Source organism: Echinops telfairi, unplaced genomic scaffold (assembly GCF_000313985.2).
Source record: "Echinops telfairi isolate 266 unplaced genomic scaffold, ASM31398v2 ScPeMD7_7424;HRSCAF=8462, whole genome shotgun sequence".
Lineage (NCBI taxonomy): Eukaryota > Metazoa > Chordata > Mammalia > Afrosoricida > Tenrecidae > Echinops > Echinops telfairi.
This window is the reverse complement of record NW_022111324.1, coordinates 13,037,169-13,059,110: the sequence shown is the minus strand read 5'-3', so window position 1 is coordinate 13,059,110 and position 21,942 is coordinate 13,037,169. Positions and strand designations below refer to the sequence as shown.

Genomic DNA, 21,942 nt, shown 5'->3' with positions numbered 1-21,942 from the left:
TGATTTACAAATAAGGAATCCTACTTCGCGGAATTTCATTTATCACGGTAGGGTCTAGAACCGATTAACCACGATAAATGAGGGTTCACTGTAGTGGCTACTGTGGAAGGAGAGAGGTAGTACCTTAAGAGAACACATGGAAGTTTGGGGATGCTGGATAATGTTAGGATTCTTATTCTGGGTATTATTACACAAGTTTGCTCACTGTGTGAAAATTCGTTGAATTTTACATATGGCCTGGTATAATTTCGTTTGCCAAAAGGATTAACAATGGAAAGAAAGCATGCAGCAAGGAAAAATAGCTTTACTAGCCTTAAGCAAACACATGTAACGTGTTAGGTCTGGGAGACTAAGGTCATAGTAAACCAGTTAAGCTCAGGAAGGACTACTTGAACAATCTCACAGAAAGAAACATGCTGCTCAGTTACTTGAAAGGGGCAAAAGGCCAATGATTGCTATGAAAGCACTTCTAATTGAAATAGATAACTAACTTGAGTATTTTAATATTGCTATAAAATTTTTTTCAAGTTTTTTTAACAAGCACTAATTACAAAGGTACTGAAATAGGAAAAGTCATTCAACACACATCCATTAACTTCAATTTAAATAAAAATAATTATTAGTGTTAGTTGATGGAAAACCATTAGGCTTAAAAGCTACAAAAATAGAGATGGGTGAGATTTTTGTTCAGAAAGTGCCTCAGAGCCCTGAACTGAGACACAAAGAGTCCTACCTTCATAGGAAGAGGAGGCAGATAAGCACAGGAGCTATGGGAGCACACTCAGGTTTTCCATATCTGTTGAACTTTCTCAAACATCCCTTTCTAAAAAGAAATACTTCTAAACAGGAGCATCTGCAAAGATAACTACTAATGGTTCATTACATAAACTAAACCCCCTCCCCACCCCTGGGCTTTTAGGAACAAAGACAGGATATAAAATGTGAAAGTGATAAAGTGGCTTTGAAACAGCACACACAGAAATGTTGCTTATATCCATCATTTGGTAGCAGATGGGCTTAGACTCAATACTGAAATTACACTTACAACAAACAAAAGCTAAATTCACGTGTAAGTAAAGTACATATTGCTAACATCTACCTTCTTTGCCAGTTAACTGTAGAGACTTGGATCTGATGAGTGGGAATGAAGTTCTTCTTTTCAAATTCAAATCATCATAGGAAGAAAAACACCTAAAACATCAAGGAAAGTCCACATTGGAGCCGATGAGTAAACTACATATAATTCACTCTGTATGCAGTTCATGATAGATGAAGAAAACGGTACAAACCATATAGGCCTAATCTGGTTGCTAACAACTAGCTAGAGCTTATATGAAGAAAGCCTTTCAGGGTCATTTTCTAAACAGTACTATTAAAATACCTATTCACCTTCTTTGCATTCCACACTTAAGTGTCTTTCTGAACCTAAACATTTCAAGGGTTTCCATGCACTTACTGTTATTATCAGTGTTCTCACAGGACCACCCAGATAGGACTAACTCACTAGCCTCAAGGACATTTTAAATATATATATATTTTTAATTCTAGTGTCAAGGTAATATGGGGAAAGGAATTACTGCAGAATCCTTTTTTTTGCTCAAGACTTCTCAAAGATTTAACAAAGCATAGTTAAAAAGAGAAAGAAAAGAATTGTGAAATACAATGCTGGGTTACCTTTTAGGGCTTGGATACTGATTACTTTTAGGAAATCTAGAAATGTAATCTCCATCAAATTGAGAAGCATTTCGACAGCGCTGCATACAAAGCATCAGTCCCAAGATAACACAGAGAACCAAAGATATGACAAGATAGCTTTGCCGATCTGAAACCTGGAATTGAGAATAGGGTTAATAGTAAATCACACTAGGACAAAATAGAGTGGATTCTGAAAACACAAAGGACAAGCACCTCCAACTCTCTCCAGAAGTAAACCCTGTGAAGAGCCCCACCTGGGACATCATCATAATCAATGCCTCACATACACTGGCTGCTCAGTAAATATTTGTTAAATCAATAAAATTCTTTGTTTTGCTGAAACAATTTAGTGGGAGGCCTTCTTGAACTAAATGTATTGCTATTCTCCATAATTTGCAAAAGATCTGCCAGAATAGCTTTATATCAATACACCTGTATTTTGGTAAGGCTTAATTTATAAATGCCAAAAACACTATGATGAATTATATAGCTCCAAAACTTAAATGTGCTAGAGTTATATGTTAAGAAGTTCTCTATAATGAGCAATTTTGTTTGGTTGGAGTTCACAGATACCACGTTCTTTAAAAGGCTGCTCTTCTGACACTTCTATCCTTGCTGTGTGTCTTACAACAACTCACAATGACAATTACCTCTCGTTTCAATTCTGTAACAGTGGTTGATAAATTTGAAACAAGCTGTGTCATGTTGGTCAGTTGTGCCTGTAGCAACTGGATGGCTTCAGTTTGCCGCTGGTCCTATCAGAAAGGAGTAAGTGTTATTTTTCGCTGTTTTAAGTGTATATTACCACTACAACAAAAAGCCTAGTAAAATAATCTGGGGGAAAAAATATGCTGCCATGGAAATTTCTAAAAGAAATTTACTAACAGGGAATTCTTAATGATATTTAAAGGTAAAAATACCTTAAACTTTGACAAGAAAGGACCACTTGAAAAATCGGGAACTGGGTTCACACAAACCTCAATTTATGCTATTCACTTGTAAGCATATAAAATATTACACAGTTGAAGTTAACATTGAAATTGATCTGAGTTCCCTCTGTATAAGCCAGGATATAACCACCAAAAATAAGGCAGTTTCCGGTCACTTTAGCAAATAGTTTTTTGTAAAGCAAAACTGTCTGCACACAGACATATTGATATTTTTCAGCAGAATGTTTCTAAATATAAACTAGTATCCTCACCCCATGTAAGACGGGTGAGGATACAAGACAAGAACTTGAATTGATTTAATTTTATCCAAAAAAATAAGGGAGGGAACTTGTATTGAAAGTATTAAAGATTCCATTTGATAGCCTACTATAACGGAACTCAGTGTGTTACTCAAAAGTCTACAATTGGTTGTCTAATAAATCCTAGACTATCACCAATGAAAATACATTAATTAAAGGTATATTTCTAAAAGGCATTTAAGAAGAGCATAGCTCACAATACTCAATAGAGAAAAACTGAGGTTCTTTCCCCTTAAGATAAGCATTAAGAGAAAAGATGCCTGCTCCTAATATTGTTCAAGAAATTTCAGCAAAGCAATTAGGCAAACTAAACAGAAAGTAACCAATGCTCAAAAAATGATGGGGACATGCCAAAGGACAGGGAGTCAGCTTGAAGGGTTTCCCAATGACCAAGGCTAGGTTAGTCTATGCAACAAAAATAATAAGATTTAAAAACCTCAAATCCAGGAGTCCACACTGATATATATAATTGAATAATACGTAAGTAGAGAAGAAGATACATTGTTTCTTACAGAAATATAATTAATAAATGTAGAAGGAATGAGGAAACAAAAAAAACCACCCTGTGGCAAATACCACAGTAATTACTTTTCAGGAAAGAATCATCAACAGATACTAAATTAGTGAGAATTTTCTTGTGACATGGGAAAAACCTAACTTTATAACACTGTAGACATCCTCATAGATATCACCTGAATCAAGTGATCAGAGTTTCAGCACCAGGAACTGTACAAAAGGGCACCCTAGGCCTCCTGGTACAATGCCTGAGAAGGATCAGACATCACTGCTGTGCTCCTCTTGCCAACACGCATAACAGGAATGTCATTACAAGGAAACAAGAGACAAGCCCAATAACTGTCCAAGTCCTGAAGGGCAAAGACAAACTGAGGCGCTGTTCTCTATTAAAAGGATACATGACAGGTAAACGCAGTGTATGATTCTTGCATTGGATCTTGGGGCTCATAGTATTGTTTTATTATTATTGAAAAGAATTTAATAACTATATTGTTACATAAAGTGCTAGCATTAGGGAACTTTGGTAAAATAAATAGGCAAATTATTTGTCTTGTCTTATTCAATTTTCTAATCTAAGACTATTTTAAAATAAAATGTTAACTATTAAAAATGTAAACAAAAGTGCCATATAAAATGATACAAAAATGTACACATGAAGAAGACAAAGGTCATAAGTGAGGGAGAGAAGTGGGGAACTTGGTATAGCATAATTACATGAACTGAGAGTTGAGATGCAAATTAACTCTGCAACCTTAGGCCTCCTCATCTACCACCTTCTAGAAAAACTCAGTGTGAAATGTCTTTATCCCGGTAACACACCACAACAATTCATTAATAAATGCTGAGCTTTAAGGTCCAATGCTTAAGTCATTCCCTTAAAATCTATGAGACAGGAACGAGCAATGTACTAGTCTTATTCATTCTTGTAGAGATGAAAAGGGGCCAGGAAAGGAAATAAAATGGCAACACTGCTGTTGGAGTCCTAGTGGCAGAGTGGTTAGATTCTTGGCTGCTATTCAAAGGGTTGGCAGTTCAAACTCAACAGCAGTTCCAGGTGAGACAGATGTGGCAGTCTGTTCTTCACGGTTTTATACCTGTGGGAACCCTACAGGGCAGTTCTACAAAGAGCCTGAATCAATCTGAAGGCAATGGGCTAGATAAACCTTACAGAAAATCTTATATAGCTGACACACTGGCCTTGGGATTTCGCCAATTAAAAATTAGCCCATTATTTTAAGCCCTTGGGTACTCTGAAGCAAATGGAGTCCTGAACAAAGATATGTCAGGAGTCTGATCACAGTGGATAGTCCAGGCGAGAAGGTTTCTACAGAAGTCAGAATCAGTCATTCCTCTTGGTGTAACGTCCACAGAACCTCGACTGTGCTACATAATAATACCGTCACATTTTATTGTAAATATCTGTTCAGCTGTCCTTCATCTTGCTATGATGAATTTGAGGATAAAAAAAAAGCGCATATCCCTAGTATTTTGTATCCTTAGCACCTAGCACAGGCTCTTTATAATACATGTCTATAACAACCAAAATCAATGAATAATTTTTAAGAAAATCATCTCTAGAGGAGAATTCAACTCTAATACCAAATTTCCAATATGACATCGTAAAACAGGCTTATACATCAGGTATCAAAGAAAATAACAACAACAATTATTTGCCCTTCTTACCAGTTAGGTCCTATAAAATTCAACGAACACTTACACAAAAAAATAAGAGAAGCCATGAAGATAACCAACCTGCTCCTCGGCTATTCTTGACGTATTCTGAAGTTTCACAATTGTTTTGTTGAAAGCCTTTTGCATTTCTTCCATTTGTTTTCGGTATCTGTGGAGTATATTCACTTAAATTATCTTTAGTTTATTATTTTTTCACTTAGTTCTGGAAACACTTTCAGTTGTGATATATAGCATAAGTCTATTTTCTTAAAATGACTCTTCCTGAGGCCTGTGGGATGCAAGAAAACTTGCAAAGGCACAATAAAAGAGTCCTTGAGGTATCAATTCTATGCATCTTACTACTTTCTAAGATTTTGTGCTTTCTGTGATTCCCTTGGAGCCAAGAGAAAAGAACAGGTGTACAGTAGCTAAGTGTGCATGCATACGCACATACACACACAATTTACCAGTATGTGATGTGAATGAATGGTATCTTAGACTGCCCTATGACATCTTTCCATTTAGGAATAGAACAAGGGAGGGACGGTTCAGGAACTCTAGACACTTGATTTCTAGGTGCTTACACATTGTTGATGGCAAGTTCTAAGGGCACAAAATACCTGAGAGTTGAAAAGAATAAACAGGTTTGACAAACTAGAGAACTGTGCCTGAGGTCATAACCACACACTTACTGTCACTAGCACTGCCTCTGGCACTCAGGATTACAAAAGCTAGGGTTTATAGGGAATATCTGAATGCAGATGGTGCCTAAGCATCCGACTCAGTACAATCTAGTCTTCACTTATCTAACTCTTATATGAAATCTGGTCTAGTTTTACTAGGAGTTATAAAATAATAAATTTTTCCCATGAGACCTCTAAAAAAATCACTGTAATTGTGGCTAAAATTAAGCAACAGAAGACAACAGAAAGTGAGTATAGGTAATTCAGACTTGTTATCAGCCCACTAATTGTGTTGAAGCAACTGAATAGGAAGGTTTTACTCCAAATACTGGGGGGAAAAAAATCCAATTCCTTAAACCATGGCTCCAACTAGCTTTCTACCTCTCTGGCTAAATTGTGTTATCATACCAGGAGATAATGAAATCCTCTGCATCTGTAGTCACAGACCATACTACACACCTTATCTCACCATGCACCCATTCACAATACAGCTTACCTTTGGCTAAGCTCCTCCAGATAGCGGCCACTGAGAGACATGTTAACTTCTAAGGCTTTAATACGATTATTAAGTCTCATAAATACTGACTCCTTTTGGTTTGATCCATGTACAAGATTTCCATTAGCATATACAAGATCTGTAGAATTCTGCAACTCAGCGTAAAAATCTGTAGCTGTCCTTTGTAATCCACTCGATCCAGGAATAGACAAAAGTGCATCTTCTGCAGACTGGTCTTCCTCTTTCACTTCCGGTAATGAAGAAGAATCCACAACGGGCGTCAAAGTTTGCTTTGGTGTGTCAGCTATAGTCGTTTTGGCCTCCCCATTGTCACTGTCTGGCACAGTGGCTGTGTTTATAGGTGGCACTACTGTTTCAGATAGCTTTATCATAATTTGCATGGAGCTTATGTCTTCATGTACAATATTATCTGTTACCTCATTCACTTTACTTGCTTCATAGATCACAGATGCGGAACTGAAACTCTCAGGCTTTTCTGTTTCATTATCAACCTCGACAGAAGAACTCTGTTGGGGAATTGCTTGTGATGGTGTATGTCCCATTTCATGTTTAACAGACTCAGTTACTTCTATTTTAGATAATGTATCGATTTCTGGAGTAATATCCAAGAGAGGAGACTGAGAGAGAGTTTGGGGCTGACTTGGCTCAAGTTCAATTGCTTCCACAGTGTGATTAACCAAATCACTTTGGTGCATGCTACTTGAGTCACCTAGAGCAACAGTTTCTGCTTCCCTTTCCATACTCTTACTGTCCATTTCTCCACTTGGAGGTTGCAATACTGAATCAGCTACTGATTCTACAGGAGGTATTAATGGTGGTTGAGGTGAAAGAACATCTTTTTCTTCTCTTACAACTGGTCTGCTGTGCTGTCGATTAAGGGCAACTCTCATTGAACACCTTTTATATATGTATTCTGAAAAACTCGAAATACAACAAATTGTGGTCAGTTCACTGCAAAATATTTGTGTCTCTGACTCAAACCAGGGTAATGATTCATCTTCTTGTTCACCAGAGCCCAAGAGGGTTACTGTAGATGGACTTGTCTCTTCCTCTTCCTCTTGAACTAGCTGTACAATGGGACTCTCCTCTTTTGGTATGTCCGCTGTTGATGGCTCTGTTTCATGTCCAGGAACATCACTGGTTACAAACCTAAAAGCAGGAATGATTTACAAGTCACTTTAACTAGAACTCTGTTAAAATTATGTTTAAAGGAAACAAATGTGTCATATGTAAGAAAACAGGCTGGAAGCACAGAAGAAACTTGGGTGCTTTTTTGGATGACTTCTCCCCCTCTCAATTAAAAACAAAACAAAACATACAATGCCACAAAAAGATAGTAGAAAGACCATTTATCAAGTGATGAGGTATCATATTTGCCAAATCAGACCTGCTTTTAATTTCTACATAAGAACTATTTTAACATATGTGAAGACTTACAATCATTGAATGTATATTATGCCACCTCCCAACCAGTCACCAAATCTTTATAAGTCTCTCACTCCTTATAGATCAGAAATTGAGTTGCCCAAGGTCTTTTATGCCTCAGAGATAGAACCCAAGATTTTTAACAGTTATGAATATACTTTATGACTAGATCTGCTACAACCAAAAATGAGCTAGATTTCTCAAAGATGATTTTCTGAGGGTAATGTTAGAATTCCACAGAACAAACATAGAGAGACATTAGTAATAGAGGCATTTTTGGTATTTGTAGCATAGTCATAAAATAAACGTACATATGCAAGATCACTGGTTTAAAGAAAAAAAATCCCCTCACTAAAATAATTTTGATTATTAAAGCATATCCATTACAATATCATCTTACATACTATGTGGTATTTCTCTTATCTGTAAGACAAATTGTGACAGCAAAAAGGAGCAATGACTGAAGAAAAGGTAAGTAGGGAACCATATACACCTACTCAGCTGTGCTGAGGGGGAAAAATCTCCTACCTAGGAAAAGAAAATTAAGTTACCATTTCACAACAACTCTAACTTGACACCGTATGTAGATTCCTTCACTTCCATTTATTTTCTTCACACAAGTATTATACAAAAGAATTTAAGATGAGTGGAACCATAAAGAAAAACATAAATCCAGGGACATGTCTATTAAAAACTAAACATTAGTATGTTTTATAACATGATATGATAATATGTTCAACAGATATTGGTGTGTGTGCATAAAATGCAATTAGTTCCATTTAATTTTGAAACATTGGAAATATTTTCCTAATTGAATAAGTCAAATTACAAAGTTGAGAAATAGCAGTCACAGTGGCACATAATTAAAAATACCAAAATTACCTGTCACCAATAGATTTTAACTTTCTAGGAATAAGTAACATAATGCTATATTTTTAATTTAATAATCCAGTAAATATCTTCAGCTACTTTCGGGATTAACGCAGGAGAATACATACCCGTCACTACCAAATACTTAGAAATTACAGTTCAAAGCACACCCATTACAGATCTCATTACACTCTACCTTGAATTGTTTCATATTCAAATGTGATATTGAAGTAGGGTTCTTCTGAAGTAAAAGGTTTTCAGTGTTCTAGTGGAGCTGTATCTAATGCAATATAGGTAACTAAAATCTATACTAACTTTACCCAATTATCCAAATCATTATGACCTTATCTATTATAGATAAGTAGCAGCAGAAATAAAAAAAACAAACATAAAACTTAATGTCTGGTAGAAAAAGACAAAAAAATGGGTAGATTTTATCTGCTCCTGACCCAGAGTGGTCCAGGAGCAACTGGTACAATACCTACATCGATCAATTTGAACAGTGGAACAATGTTTGCTGGGACAAGCATATACCCGTATATACTAGAGTATAAGCCGACCCGAATATCAGCCGAGGCACCCAATTTTACCACAGAAAAATGTGCTGAAAAACTCGGCTTATGCATGAGTACATATATAGTACTTTAAAAACCACAGCCCATGGGCAATGAATGTACAAATGCGCTTTACACAATTGATGCATGTATGGATTGTGATACGAGTTGTATGAGCCCTAATAAAATGATTTAAAAAAAAACAACCCACGGCCCTAGGTACTTTGGGAACCTTTAACAGCTCTCTAGTGAGACCATAGGTAATTAGTAAATGCTTTTAAATATAATCTTAATAATATAACAGGCCATAAAAATGGCCTTAATCCTTTGTCTGCACCATCAGGTCAATTATATGCAATAAGGAAAAACTTAGTTTTGTAAATAATAAAAGTAATGCATAATGTTAAAACAACAAATGTTTGATCTGGAATAAAGTGGGATCAACTTAATACAACGTAAATTTAAACTTCTATTTTATCCCCCCCTGAGGCAAATAAACAGGATGTTTATTCCCAGCACTCACACAAATTTATGGGCAGAAGCAACTGAAAGATGTCAGAAGTGGCCTCATGATTGAATGTCAGCCTTACAATTCTAGAAACAATCACTTCACATGCAAATTGCAAGGATCAATTTTCTGTACTAGCAGAAGGAGATCTCCATTTTCATAGGACTATCTCTAACATCATATAACTTACTCAGGTGATGGGACAGGAGCTGAACCAGGAGTTGATTCCGGCATTTGTGGTGCTGTGGCATTCTCAGATATACTTTTATTTCCTATTTTAAGAAAAATGCCAATGTTGAATTCAATTTTACAAAGCTATACCATAAAAATATTTCACTAAAGCATTTAGATTTGCAGGGGAGAACAAAGCAACAAAACACCTTAAGCTAGAGTAGACTTTTACTTTTAAAATAAAAATGGTATTATTGTAGAGAGGAAAAGTTTAGCTAAGTTCACAATTGCAAAGGCTGCATACCCCACTTCTCAGATAATGAAAACAAGTCATATGACTATAAATTTTACATGTAACTTTTTATTATTTATGTGTATTCTGGACATCTGAAAGGCTTTAAAGAGGAAAGGAGATAATTGGATCAATTTAAGTTTGTAGTTGGAACCAATAAGCTTTTTAAAGATGACCAAAAAAAAAGAAAGAAAGCCTCACTTTTCTTGATAGTAATATTCTTGTTAGCAATTCTGAAGGAAAAAAGGGGCCTTCTCATATGGTGCATAAAAGGAAGGAAAATGTACTGGAATATCATTAGGGCATCAAACTCTCAGTGCAAAACACAAGGAAGAGAATTTTTCTTCCTCAGCAGGAAACAGTCAAAAAATTCCCGAGTTTCACATTCACATAACTAAGATCCTTTTTCACAACAAAAGGAACTTAGAAATTCAAAGAAATAATGAATAATAAGACAGATAAGTTCCTTATGTTTAAATGAAAACTCAAATTGCTTGGTTATTGATTGATCGACTTTCCCCCTAACTAAAAAGACCCCTGGATCACCAACAATCTAAAAACCCTTAAAATGACGTGGTACCTTCTGTCTGGTCTTCTGTTTTTGCTCCCAGAATATTAGCGGCAATATTCACCATATTTAGAATGGCATCTAAAACAAAATTCAATCAGGGAAAAATAAAAGCCACCTAAATATCCTCAGATAAATATTAAGTCATCTTAAAAAAAATTCTAATGGTCTTTTTGCAGTTTTTTACAAGTTACATTATTACCTTAATCCATCACAGGATACAAATAAATTTCAGCCAAAAAATGTAAAGCGTAAAACTGAATTTTTATGTTCAGAAGGCATCATAAATTTGAATAAACACTTTTGTAAAGTAAAATCTTTTACTAAAAGTCTTCAGTATGTTAAGAAATTCAAGTCTAATTTAACATATAGTCTGAATTAAGGAAGGGAATAAATGGTATGACTTAAATTCTTAGTTTACAGGAAAGACTGCTTTGTTTTTTAAAGGTTCTAAGACAAAAACAAAATGTTGGGTTCGAGCACCTGGCCAGGAAGGGGTGGTACACCTAGGTGGGCATTACACCTGGATTGGTCCTACTAGGACAGGTGAATTTGATTCGGGCAATGGGTGACCAGTATCTTTCGACCACGACTCCCAACTGGAGGGGGATGGCCTGAAACGCCAGAGGTTTGCTCTGGCGCTCTCTCCCTCCCAGCTGCCACACAGTGCAGCGTGGCCAGGTTGCGATCCGTGGGTGCCGCAGACTTTGTCTGGCTTGTGCTCCATTTACTGTAAAACCTGAAACTGCTTCTAGCTTTCATAAAACTCACTTGGATCACACCAGGCTTCGGTGTGAATTTTTCTCACAGGAAGTGAAGGACCAAGGTATCTCTCTCCCACAAGAGAGAGATCTAACACAAAAACGCTTTAAGAAAACAAAGTTTTTCCTAAGCAGTGATTATCACAGGTAAAAACTGGGGAGATTATGTCTCAAGAAAAGCATTAAAGTTACTAACTTATGACATTGGTCAAAACAAAACAAAACTCACTGCCATCCAGCAGATTCTGACTCAGTGACACTGCAGAACATGAGAGAACCGCCGCCTTACTGGCTTTCCGAGGTTGTGATATTTACAGAAAGTCTGCCACACTTTATTCCCAAAGAGCAGCTAGTGAGTATAATCTTTTGTAGGGGGCTGCTTTAACCAGCACTGTGCCAACATGACTCATTTATTCTTACTAGTAAAAAAAAACAAAACCCAACTCACTACCATTAAGTCAATGCTTTCTCACAGTGAAACTTAGGACAGGGTAGAACTGCCCCTGTGCACTGCCAAGACTGTAGTATTTAAGAGGAGTAGAAAGCCTTGGTTTTCTCCCATGGAGGGGCTGGTGGTTTCAAACTGCTGACCTTGTGGTTAGCAGCCCAAAGTGTACAAACTATGGTACCAGGGCTTCTATATGTATTTGTAGTATGGTTAAATTCCAAAGCGATACTACAGAGAACAATTTCTTACATGATTCTTTTTACAAATCATTGGTTAAAATAGCAACATTCCCTGGATTATAAAGCATATGTTCTTTTGTGAATAACTGTGAGGATAGGCAAGGGGCAGATTAATTGAAAGTCTAAATTACGAGGCTATAAAGGTTAAAGATGGAGTAATTTTCATACTTGCTAAATCCGCCTCTTGTTCTAAGGAAAGTGATGAGTCAAAGTGGTACAAAAGTACTTAAGCAGCTGAAGGTACATGAGAACCACAAACAGAATTCATCAAAAACTGATGCTGGGAACAAGGTGGCTTCCTCTCATTAATGTGACATAAATACAAAGGATACCCATTACTACACATGGAATTTCATTCCCAATCTGTCTTTGAAATTAATCCTTCAGTATCAAGTATTCATTCTCTCATACTAAAATATATATAACATTAAGATCTGTTGGGGCCTAAGAGAGATACAAAGAATTGTCATTGCTTTCCACTTTCCATGGAAACCGGAGATGTGAAAAACAGAAGTGACTGAGGGAGGACACAGTAGCATACAGAGATATATGGGAATAAGGCAAGTTCTAACATATGTGTAAATACATGCTTGAGGGTAGAAGAAGAACTCGGGATTTTGAGACCATTTTCAAGATTACAGTTAGTTGCTGTGTGGTGTCAAGTCCTTTCGACTGACAGCAGGCCTCTGAGAACTTCCCCACAGAGGGTGTTCCTGGGAGCAGACCCTTTATGCTGGCGCCATCATTTTGATCTCCACATAATTTTGTTTCATTACCTAGAAAGCTACAAAGTAGGGACTCTGCTTGCAATCAACATTAGTATTAAACACACAGCTTGGTATTTGCTGTTTTATATCTAAGGTCAAGCTTGCTCTTTGACATGCTAAAGTGGGATTAGTCAAAGAGGCCCTGGTTGCAGGGGTGGACTTGAAGCTCTAACTTTTCATTAAGCAGCCATGAACTTAGCCACTTGTGCTACCCTAAACCTGAATTTTAATAATGACAGCAACCACAATAAACTATAATCATTATTCCAGGAGTTACTTAATAACAAAAGCAAAATTTCTACTTTCTTAATCTAAGAAAAAAATTTTTTGAGGTTTAAAGAATGCTAACAAATACAGCAAACAACCTTCTGTGTTTTTTCCTCTTGAGAAAAAGCATCAGTGTGAAGTCTTTTCTGACAATATATGGTGACATATACTACCCTCAACAGCAAAACCAGGTGTCTAACAGTTTAATAAACTAAAGCCAGGGAATTCTACTTTGGAAACTAAAGAAATATTAAAACTAACCTGCTAATTAATAAATAAATAAATAAATCAAGCACGCAAGCAAGCAAGCTAAGAAAAATTTACATAGGTTCAAATCTCAAGCTGTTTTAACAAGGGGTGGTCATCAGAGTTAAACCTGACATTCTAGTCTAAGAGATCACCTCAGCCTGATTCCACTCTTTTATTTATTATAAATGCTCTATCACCTTGGAGGTGGTAGCCAGGGCAAAAATAGTCGCGGAATCTTTAGAAAAATACTAAAAAGGAGCCTGGCTACAGAAGGCTGCAGTGGTAGGTCATGTCTACAAGCTTTATGGTGGCAAAGTCTTATGAGACCACTCAGCTCCTACTGCCTTTGTTTTACTCTGAACCTCTGAAGAAAAAGGTATTTTCTAACCAGATTTTTCAGGTTCAGCCTCAAATGACTCAACTTGTCTCACTTTTGACACCTATAAAATTCTCACTATAAAAATTCTTTTAAAAAAAATGAATTGTATTTTCTGGTAGGTTTTTTTTAAGGGGGGGGAGGGCAGGGGGAGGTGGAAGGAGGACACAGCACACCAAGGAGCATACTTCAAGGTCAAGATTTAAAAGGTGGGCTATAAAGATTATTCTATGTCTAATTATAATCAAAATAGTATATCAGCTAGACAAGTCACTGAGAATGAGAGATGACCTCCATTGAAATACAGTTACGTTTTTTAAGTTGTCTAGGAGTTAATTCCACCCCCTCTCTGTGAGTTTGTAGGACTAGAAGTTATGCCATTGGTATTTTAAGTAATAGCAGGGCCAGCCATGGAGGACAGATTTCAGCAGAGCTTCTAAACTAAAAAGAGAATAGGAAGAAAGTTCTGGAGATCTTCCAAAAAGTAACGTAAAAAAAGCTGTATGGATCACAATACAAAACTGACCAATACAGGAAGATGAACTTGTGGGGTTGGAAGGCACTCAAAGTAGCTGCAACAATGGGCTCAAGCATATGATGACAGCAAACATGGCACCAAACCCAGCAACTTTCCATGTGTTGTCGCAGGGCCACCATGAGCTGTAGCAGTAGTAAGCAACAGGAGCCAGGAACGGGAAACCGAGAATACCAGCAGTGCTTTTCTTGCTCTAAAGCAGTGTTTTGTTTTGTTTTGTGGACGGGTGTGGGTGGGGTGGCCTGGATCGATCCAAGGGCCTGCAAAAGCAAGTACCTACACTTTTTCCAGGGTTATGGGTTACAGTACAAAATTTCTCAGTTGCCAGGAGACACTAAGTAAATCTGCCTCACCCCCCGCCCCCCGAAAAGGAGGTGGTAGGACAAATAGGTTTGGGAATATAAGAATTCTAAAACTATGGTAAGGCATTACTCCTTTTTCAGTCACCTCTGTAAGCTAGAGATTATATTAGCGTGGGCAATTTTCTGACCTAAAAAAAAAAAAAAAAAGATGCTTTCTAATAACCAATTCAGCATTATTCAGCTTTTCCAGTGGCAGAATAAGACTATCACTGAACTTACAGAATTGTTTAATACAAATGTAAGTATCCAGACAATATTAATAGATAAAATGGCATAGTTTTGTTTTTGTTTTTCAAAAAATTCCCCCAAATGACAATGCACAGCAGTGAATAAGACACTCATTTTTATACCATGATCAAGTAAATAGTTGGGAATCATACTTAAAAGATGGAACTAAAATCTTAAAAATCAGCTACTCAATAATAAATAGAAGTGGACATATAAAGAAGCCAGATGCTACATAAATGTCATGCAAATTTTCCTTTTAGGTAATTTTAACACTCTCTTCCCAACCCTTCAAACGTCCTCTGAGGTTCATAGTCCTGAATGGATGCGAAGGAGGGAAAGACATAAGGAGCTGTGACTCTTAAGTCCACGTACTGTGGCGTAGCGAAGGCACTGCGGGCCAATCACTTTGAAAGCCGTAAAATGAAGGCTCACACTGGGATTAGGATTTAAGCAATTCAATTCACTAAGAGAACCAACAGAGATACATAGGCAACAAGTCTTCTATCTTACTAACATTTTTTTTAAGTTTCATTTTATTTTATTGGGGGCTCTTACAGCTCTTATCACAATTCATACATATATCCATTTTGTCAAACACATCTGTACCTATGTTGTCATCATCTTTTTCAAAATACTTTCTTTCTTTTGAGCTCCTGGCATCAGCTCGTTTTCCCCCCTCCCCCATGCCTCCTTAATAATTTATAAACTCTTCTTTTTTCGTTTTCATGTCTTACACTGACTGCTGTCTAATTTCACTCACTTTTCTTCTGTCTGCCCCCCTGGGATAGGGGCCATACATCGATCATTGTGATCGGTTCCCCCTTGTCCCCACCCCCCCTGACCCTCCTAGTATCGCTGCTCCCCTTTTAAATTTTACATTCTTTAGGAATAGCCAAGAATAATAAGCACATTAAAATATATCCACATAGACTCTTAAGAGGAAAACGCAGTGGCAGTTGGTAATGGTCTTTCCTTACCTGGACTACCAATGTGTCCACATGCTAAACTGGACTAACAGCAATACACTAAACCACTAGTGTGCTAGTCACCATTCCTTTAGTTTACACAAACTCATCCTACTACTGTTAATGTCTTGTTCATTCATTGCTACCATGAAAAAGAGACAGCCTTTATATATATTTAACTATATAAGGAAATAACCATATCCATCTATTAACCACAAATCTTCATTGGCCAGAACTCCACTGATGGATGCAATCCTTGAAACTAACATTCAAATTCCTTTCCCATACAACATATGGTTACACAGATGTTCCTAACTATCAGGTCTAAAAAGCATGTAGGATCTCTTTAATAATTCTTTTCTCAAGTAAATTCATGTGCTTTTTCTGTATTAAGCTGATTTTGCCTCAAAGAATGAGGTCTCATTAGATTAAAATATAACTTCTTTCACTATGCGCTTCCATTTTTTTCCTTTTTCCTCTCTCTGATTTCAACTGAAAATTCAATTATTAGAAGTGGGATCTTCCTAAATTGTACAAAATATCCATGTATGCCAAAATTAAGAAGCTTTAGAAACATTTCAGTAGTAAACTTGTCATTACCAAAAGTATAGAAAAACACTACAAGACTCACTTGTTGCAGAACCAAGAAGATTTTTTGAAGATTTATCCTCCCCGGTATTATAATCCAGTGGATAATCTGCTTAAAAGATAAAATGAAATATGAATAAGAGACTATTAAAAGTTATCTACAATAATATTGTATAAGCTCCAATTATATGTTGTCACATCAGATATTTTTAACATACTTTTATAATATAATTAGATCTCTAAAACAGGCTTGTAACTAGAAAATGAGATCCAGAACCCATTCAATAGAAAGATGCAAACTAAGAAAAAGAATGCTGCTGCTTATCAAAATTTTGAACACATTATATGACTTTTTATGTAAGTTTTCAATAGTTTACCACGCAACTTCTCCAGGAACAGAAACCCTTGTCTTTCTCCATCGGAGTGGCTGACGGTTTTTAACTGCTGACCTTGCACTTAACAGCCCAGTACATAACCCACTATGCCACCAACACTCCTGAAATTACATATACCCACATTCTTTAAAAAGCCAAAGACATTAATCGTCCCTCTAGAGTTACTTACCATAGTCCTCATCAAACAATTCTTGACGTTCTGACTGATACTGGGAATCAGCAATCTCTTCATATTCTTCCACCATGCTGGTACCAAATACCCTATTAACAACAATTTGATTAAGAACTTTCAAATCAAAACTTAATTCATCTTTTCATAGCTAATGAAACAACACATCAACTTGGGTCATGTTTTGCAAGACTTAGATTTTAGAGTCCAAAATAATGAATGCTCCGTTGTATTCCAGTCATCCATAGTTTCTATTCAAATGTAAATAAATCTTTAGGGCACTTAAAAATATAATGGCCAACTTTTTATATCAATCTAAATTTCTATATTTTATCACTGTAATAAGAGAGCAAGCACAGTATACCCATAAAAATGAAGGCTATTTTTCTTTTTAAAATAATTTTATTGGGGGCTCATACAACTCATCACAATCCATACATCCATCCATTGTCTCAAGCACATTTGTACATTTGGTGCCATCATTCTCAAAACATTTTCTTTCTTCTTGAACCCTTGGGATCAGCTCATTTTCCCCCTCCCTCTCCCCCTCACAAACCCTTGATAATTTATAAATTATCATGTCTTTTATCATGTCTTACACCACCCAATGTCTCCCTTCACCCATTTTTCTGTTGTCTGTCCTCCAAGGAAGAGGTTATATGCAGATCCTTATCATCAGTTCCCCCTTTCTACCCCACCTTCCCCTTACCCTCCTGGTATTGCTACTCTCATTATTGGTCCTGAGGGTTTATCTGTCCTGGATTCCCATGTTTCCAGTTCTTATCTGTACCAGTGCACATCCTCTGGTCTAGCCAGATTTATAAGGATCATGATAGTGGGCGGGGTGGGGGTGGGGGGCGGAGAAAAGCATTAAAGAACTAGAGGAAAGTTGTTTCATTATTGCTATATTGCTCATCTCCTCCCCACTGGCTTTTCTCCTCCCCACAACCCTTCTTTAAGGGGATGTCCAATTGCCTACAGATGGCCTTTGGGTCTCCATTCTGCACTCCCCCTCATTCACAATGATATGATTTTTTGTGATGCCTGATACCTGATCCCATCGACACCTTGTGATCACATAGATTGGTGTGCTTCTTCCATGTGGACTTTGTTTCTTATCAGCTAGATTGCCACTTGTTTTTATTCAAGCCTTTAAGACCCCAGACGCTTTATCTTTTGATAGCTGGGCACCATCAAATTTCTTCACCACATTTGCTTCTCCACTTACTTTGTCTTCAGCAATCGTGTTGGGAAGGTGATCATCATGGAATGCCAGGTTAATAGAACAAAGTGTTCTTGCATTGAGGGAGTACTTGAGTAGAGGCCCAATGTCCCTCTGCTACCTTAATACTAAACCTATAAATATATGCCCATAAATCTACTTCCCCGTCATATATAAATATATTTACATATGTACGTGCCTGTATTTAGACCTCTATAAGTGTCCTTTGCCTCGTAGTTCTTTCTTCTATTTCCTTTTACTTTCCTCTTGTCCCACTATCAATACTCAGCCTTCATTTGGGTTTCAGTAATTCCTCTAGGTTACATTGCCCTTGATCAAGCTCTACCAGGCCTCCTGCACCCTCCACGCCATCAATTTTAGATCACTTGCTGTTCCTTTGTCCCTAAGGTTGTTAACACCCACTTCCTTTTCCCCGCCTCCCCCTCTCCCATGCCCCCCTTCCCATCTCAGTTCAGTTGTTTTCTCCTCCAGATTGTTTACCCCGCCTATCTTGTCTAGATAGACCTGCAGAGATAATATTATGCACAAAAAACAAGAAAGAGCAAAACAAAGCAACAAAAGAAAACAAAACAATAAAAAGCCAATGACAAAAAAAAAAAGAAAAACCTGTGAATAATTCAAGGTCTGTTTGCTGACCTTGAGGAGTGATTTTCCAGTCACGTCTGATGGGGTTCCACACCCTGGCCCCAAAGTCTGTATTTGGTATTCCCTCGGGACTCCCATGCTCTGCTCCCCTTGCTTTTCTGTTGCACGGTGCCATTAGTGTTTTGCCTCGGTGTGGTGGGGTCAGATTGGGCGCAATTCCCACACTTTGTCTCCAGTGTTATCCTCTGTAGGGCTATGGGTCAGTTTGGGATGACTTGTCTTGTGGTGGGGCCCGCCCTATGGTCCTCTCTGTGCATTGGCTGCTCTGAGCAGGGATATCGTCCTCAAGGATTGGTGGGCCAGAATGTACTCCACTTTCTCTTCCTTCCCCTTCATTTGCTCCTGTGTGCCCTGATCAGCTATGTCCCCCTCTCCGAGCTGTAGCTTCAGTGCTGTACTCTGAATTAAATTCTTCTGGGGCTGCCCACTTAGTTGAGATTGGGGCAGGCCCCTCAGACCTCTCTAATGGTTCCCTGTTTCATGCCAGTATGTTGCATTTTGGAGCACTATACACTATACCCATAAAATGAAGGCTATTTTTCTTAAAATAGACATTGTATTATAGACATTTCTATAAAATGCATTCAAGACAATAAACAGTTTAATAGCTTCACCTCTCTGGTATTAGATGCACATAAAAGGAAATTATTTCTTCATTTTAAATATATGGGATACTCACACACAGTTTTTAAATGATTTAATTAATGATATTGTACTTTGTATTACCTGATAAGGCTTAATGGGCAGAAATGTTCTGATCCAAAATGTGATATAAATTCCACCTAAAGAACAAATGCTCATGAAATGGAAAGCCAATATAGTACACCTGAGATTACAAAAGACATCATTATGGATTTTTTCATTTTAACATTTCTAAAACTAAAGTCTTCATTTTCCCCAGCAAGCAACACTTGTAAAGTTTTTCTTTCTAGCCATGCATTAACATGCCCTGCCCTGTTATTCAATATAGCAAAAGAGAAGGTTGCTAACCTTTATGTACTTGATGAACATCTGAAGCAAGAGAAATGAAAAGAAAATCAGTTCAAAGGTTTGGATAACATGCCAAAAGCAATTTTAAATAGTTTTAAATTGTACAAGTAAAAGTATAGATAGCAATGTACTATGGATAACATTGTAGTATTTGTCAGTCTGCAGAAATCAAAGCAGTAAATTAAATTTTATCATCACAACCAGAAGGTAATATGTTAATAACTGTGCTGAAATAAATTAAATTAGCTTTAAAGTTAATGAAGAAATTCTGGTTGTTCAGTCACTAAAGCATTCAACTGCAAATGGAAAGGATGGCAGTCGGAACCCACGAACCACCCGTTGGGGGGAAGAGGTGGCAGTCTGCTGCCATAAAGACTGATAGCCTGGGAAACTCTATGGGGGCAATTCTACTGTGTTATAGGGTCACCACGAGTCACGATCAACTCAGTGGCAATGGGTAATATTTTAACCGAGAGGAAGGGGGAGAGTTAAATAACCTTTCATTGTTAATGTTTTCCATATATATATATGTGTGTGTGTGTGTGTGTGTGTGTGTGTATATGTATATTTATATATATTCCCAAACCAACTATTTAACGACACCTAGAAACAACCAGTGTCTTACATTACTTTTAATATTAGAGCTTCGTATTTTATATATATAGCCCTGATAGTGCTGTAGGTTAGGTACTGATAATTACAGGGTTTAGCAGTTCAAACCTACCTGTTGTACCGTAAGAGAAAGATGTGGTTGCCAGCTCCTATAAAGATTTGTAATCTCAGAAACCCTATATATATAGGGTCACCATGAGTTGGAATCTCCTTCATAGCAGTAGGTTTGGCTTTTTGGTTTTATAGCTATATGAGTCTATTGATAACTAGGTAGCTATTAAAAAGAACCAAAACTCATTGCTGAGTTAATTCCAATTCATAGCCACCCTACAGGACAGAATAAAACTGCCCCTATGGTTTTCTAAGACTGTAAACCATTACAGAGTAGAAAGCCTCATCTTTCTCCCAAGGAGCAACTAGTGGTTTCAAACTGCTGACTTTATAGTTTATAACCCACTATGCCAGAAGAGGTCATCTGCATATACAGTAGTCCATATTGATTAAAAAAATAATTATCATAATATAACATTCATAATTGTATGACAGTGTAAGTTGTTTCAGGGATCGCATAAATTTTTTAATGTAGTATATCATTTCAAGTTTAACTTACAAAACTGAAAGCTATAATATCAATCTACATGAAACAAAGTATTAAAAAATTCTTTTTGAATAAGAAAAATCTATGTAAAATAATATAAACTGAAAATCAGAAGTACATATTGCTGGCTTATTTAGATTCAATTGTACGAAGGAGGGCATTTTCTAAATGCTAAACGGTCTACAACCTCCCATCTTAAAAGGGAAAAGGTGGGGAGTTTTAATGCAGCATTTTGCATGACATCAATAAACCATTCTTCCATCATTAACAATTTATAGTATACAGAATGATTTTCAGAACTCTTTAGCAGTATTTAATTATAAAATTAAATACAAGTGTGTCACCTGGCAAATAATTCTTAACCTTTTTTTCCTCACAGTATAAAACCATGCTCTTTCTATATTTAAAGGTCATTAAATAATTTTCAGTACTCACTTAAAAAGGAACTGAAATTTTATCTTCATTTTCCTGACACTGTTGAATCCTTAACTGAGAATATCAACTATATTTAAATAGTAAAATTTAGCACCTTTAGACTTCAGCTAGGAATACTACAAGTTTATCCATTTATAAAAAGTAGATTTAATACATGCTTTAAAAAGTTACAGACAGTCAAATCCCAGAAGATAATTAGGTAGCTGTGAGTTCATATATTTAAAAAAGAAAATGACAGAGTTGCTATTATTTTAAGGAAAAGGAAGGAAGGAGAAAGACACTAAAAGTTTTTTCTAAATCCATTTTAAAAGTTATAATTCTACTTGATTCATTGATGGAGAAAGCAGAAGG

At 36.7% G+C, this 21,942-nt stretch overlaps 1 protein-coding gene across 7 annotated transcripts in view; it reads right to left on the bottom strand.

The window, feature by feature from the left end:
• Window positions 1–21,942, bottom strand: part of SUCO (SUN domain containing ossification factor) — a 93,673-nt gene that overhangs the window by 10,267 nt on the left and 61,464 nt on the right. For 3 of the 7 annotated variants that reach the window (XM_045298008.1, XM_045298004.1, XM_045298006.1), the window contains 11 exons: window positions 19,947–19,967; window positions 19,683–19,738; window positions 17,069–17,160; window positions 16,548–16,616; window positions 10,732–10,800; window positions 9,879–9,960; window positions 6,311–7,480; window positions 5,213–5,300; window positions 2,346–2,450; window positions 1,675–1,829; window positions 1,100–1,191 (listed from right to left, as the gene is read on the bottom strand). In XM_045298008.1, coding sequence (XP_045153943.1) covers window positions 1,100–1,191; window positions 1,675–1,829; window positions 2,346–2,450; window positions 5,213–5,300; window positions 6,311–7,480; window positions 9,879–9,960; window positions 10,732–10,800; window positions 16,548–16,616; window positions 17,069–17,160; window positions 19,683–19,738; window positions 19,947–19,967 — 1,999 coding nt within the window. The remainder of the gene's footprint in view (window positions 1–1,099; window positions 1,192–1,674; window positions 1,830–2,345; window positions 2,451–5,212; window positions 5,301–6,310; window positions 7,481–9,878; window positions 9,961–10,731; window positions 10,801–16,547; window positions 16,617–17,068; window positions 17,161–19,682; window positions 19,739–19,946; window positions 19,968–21,942) is intronic. The other 4 variants (XM_045298003.1, XM_004706726.2, XM_045298007.1 and 1 more) reach the window with 2 other exon arrangements.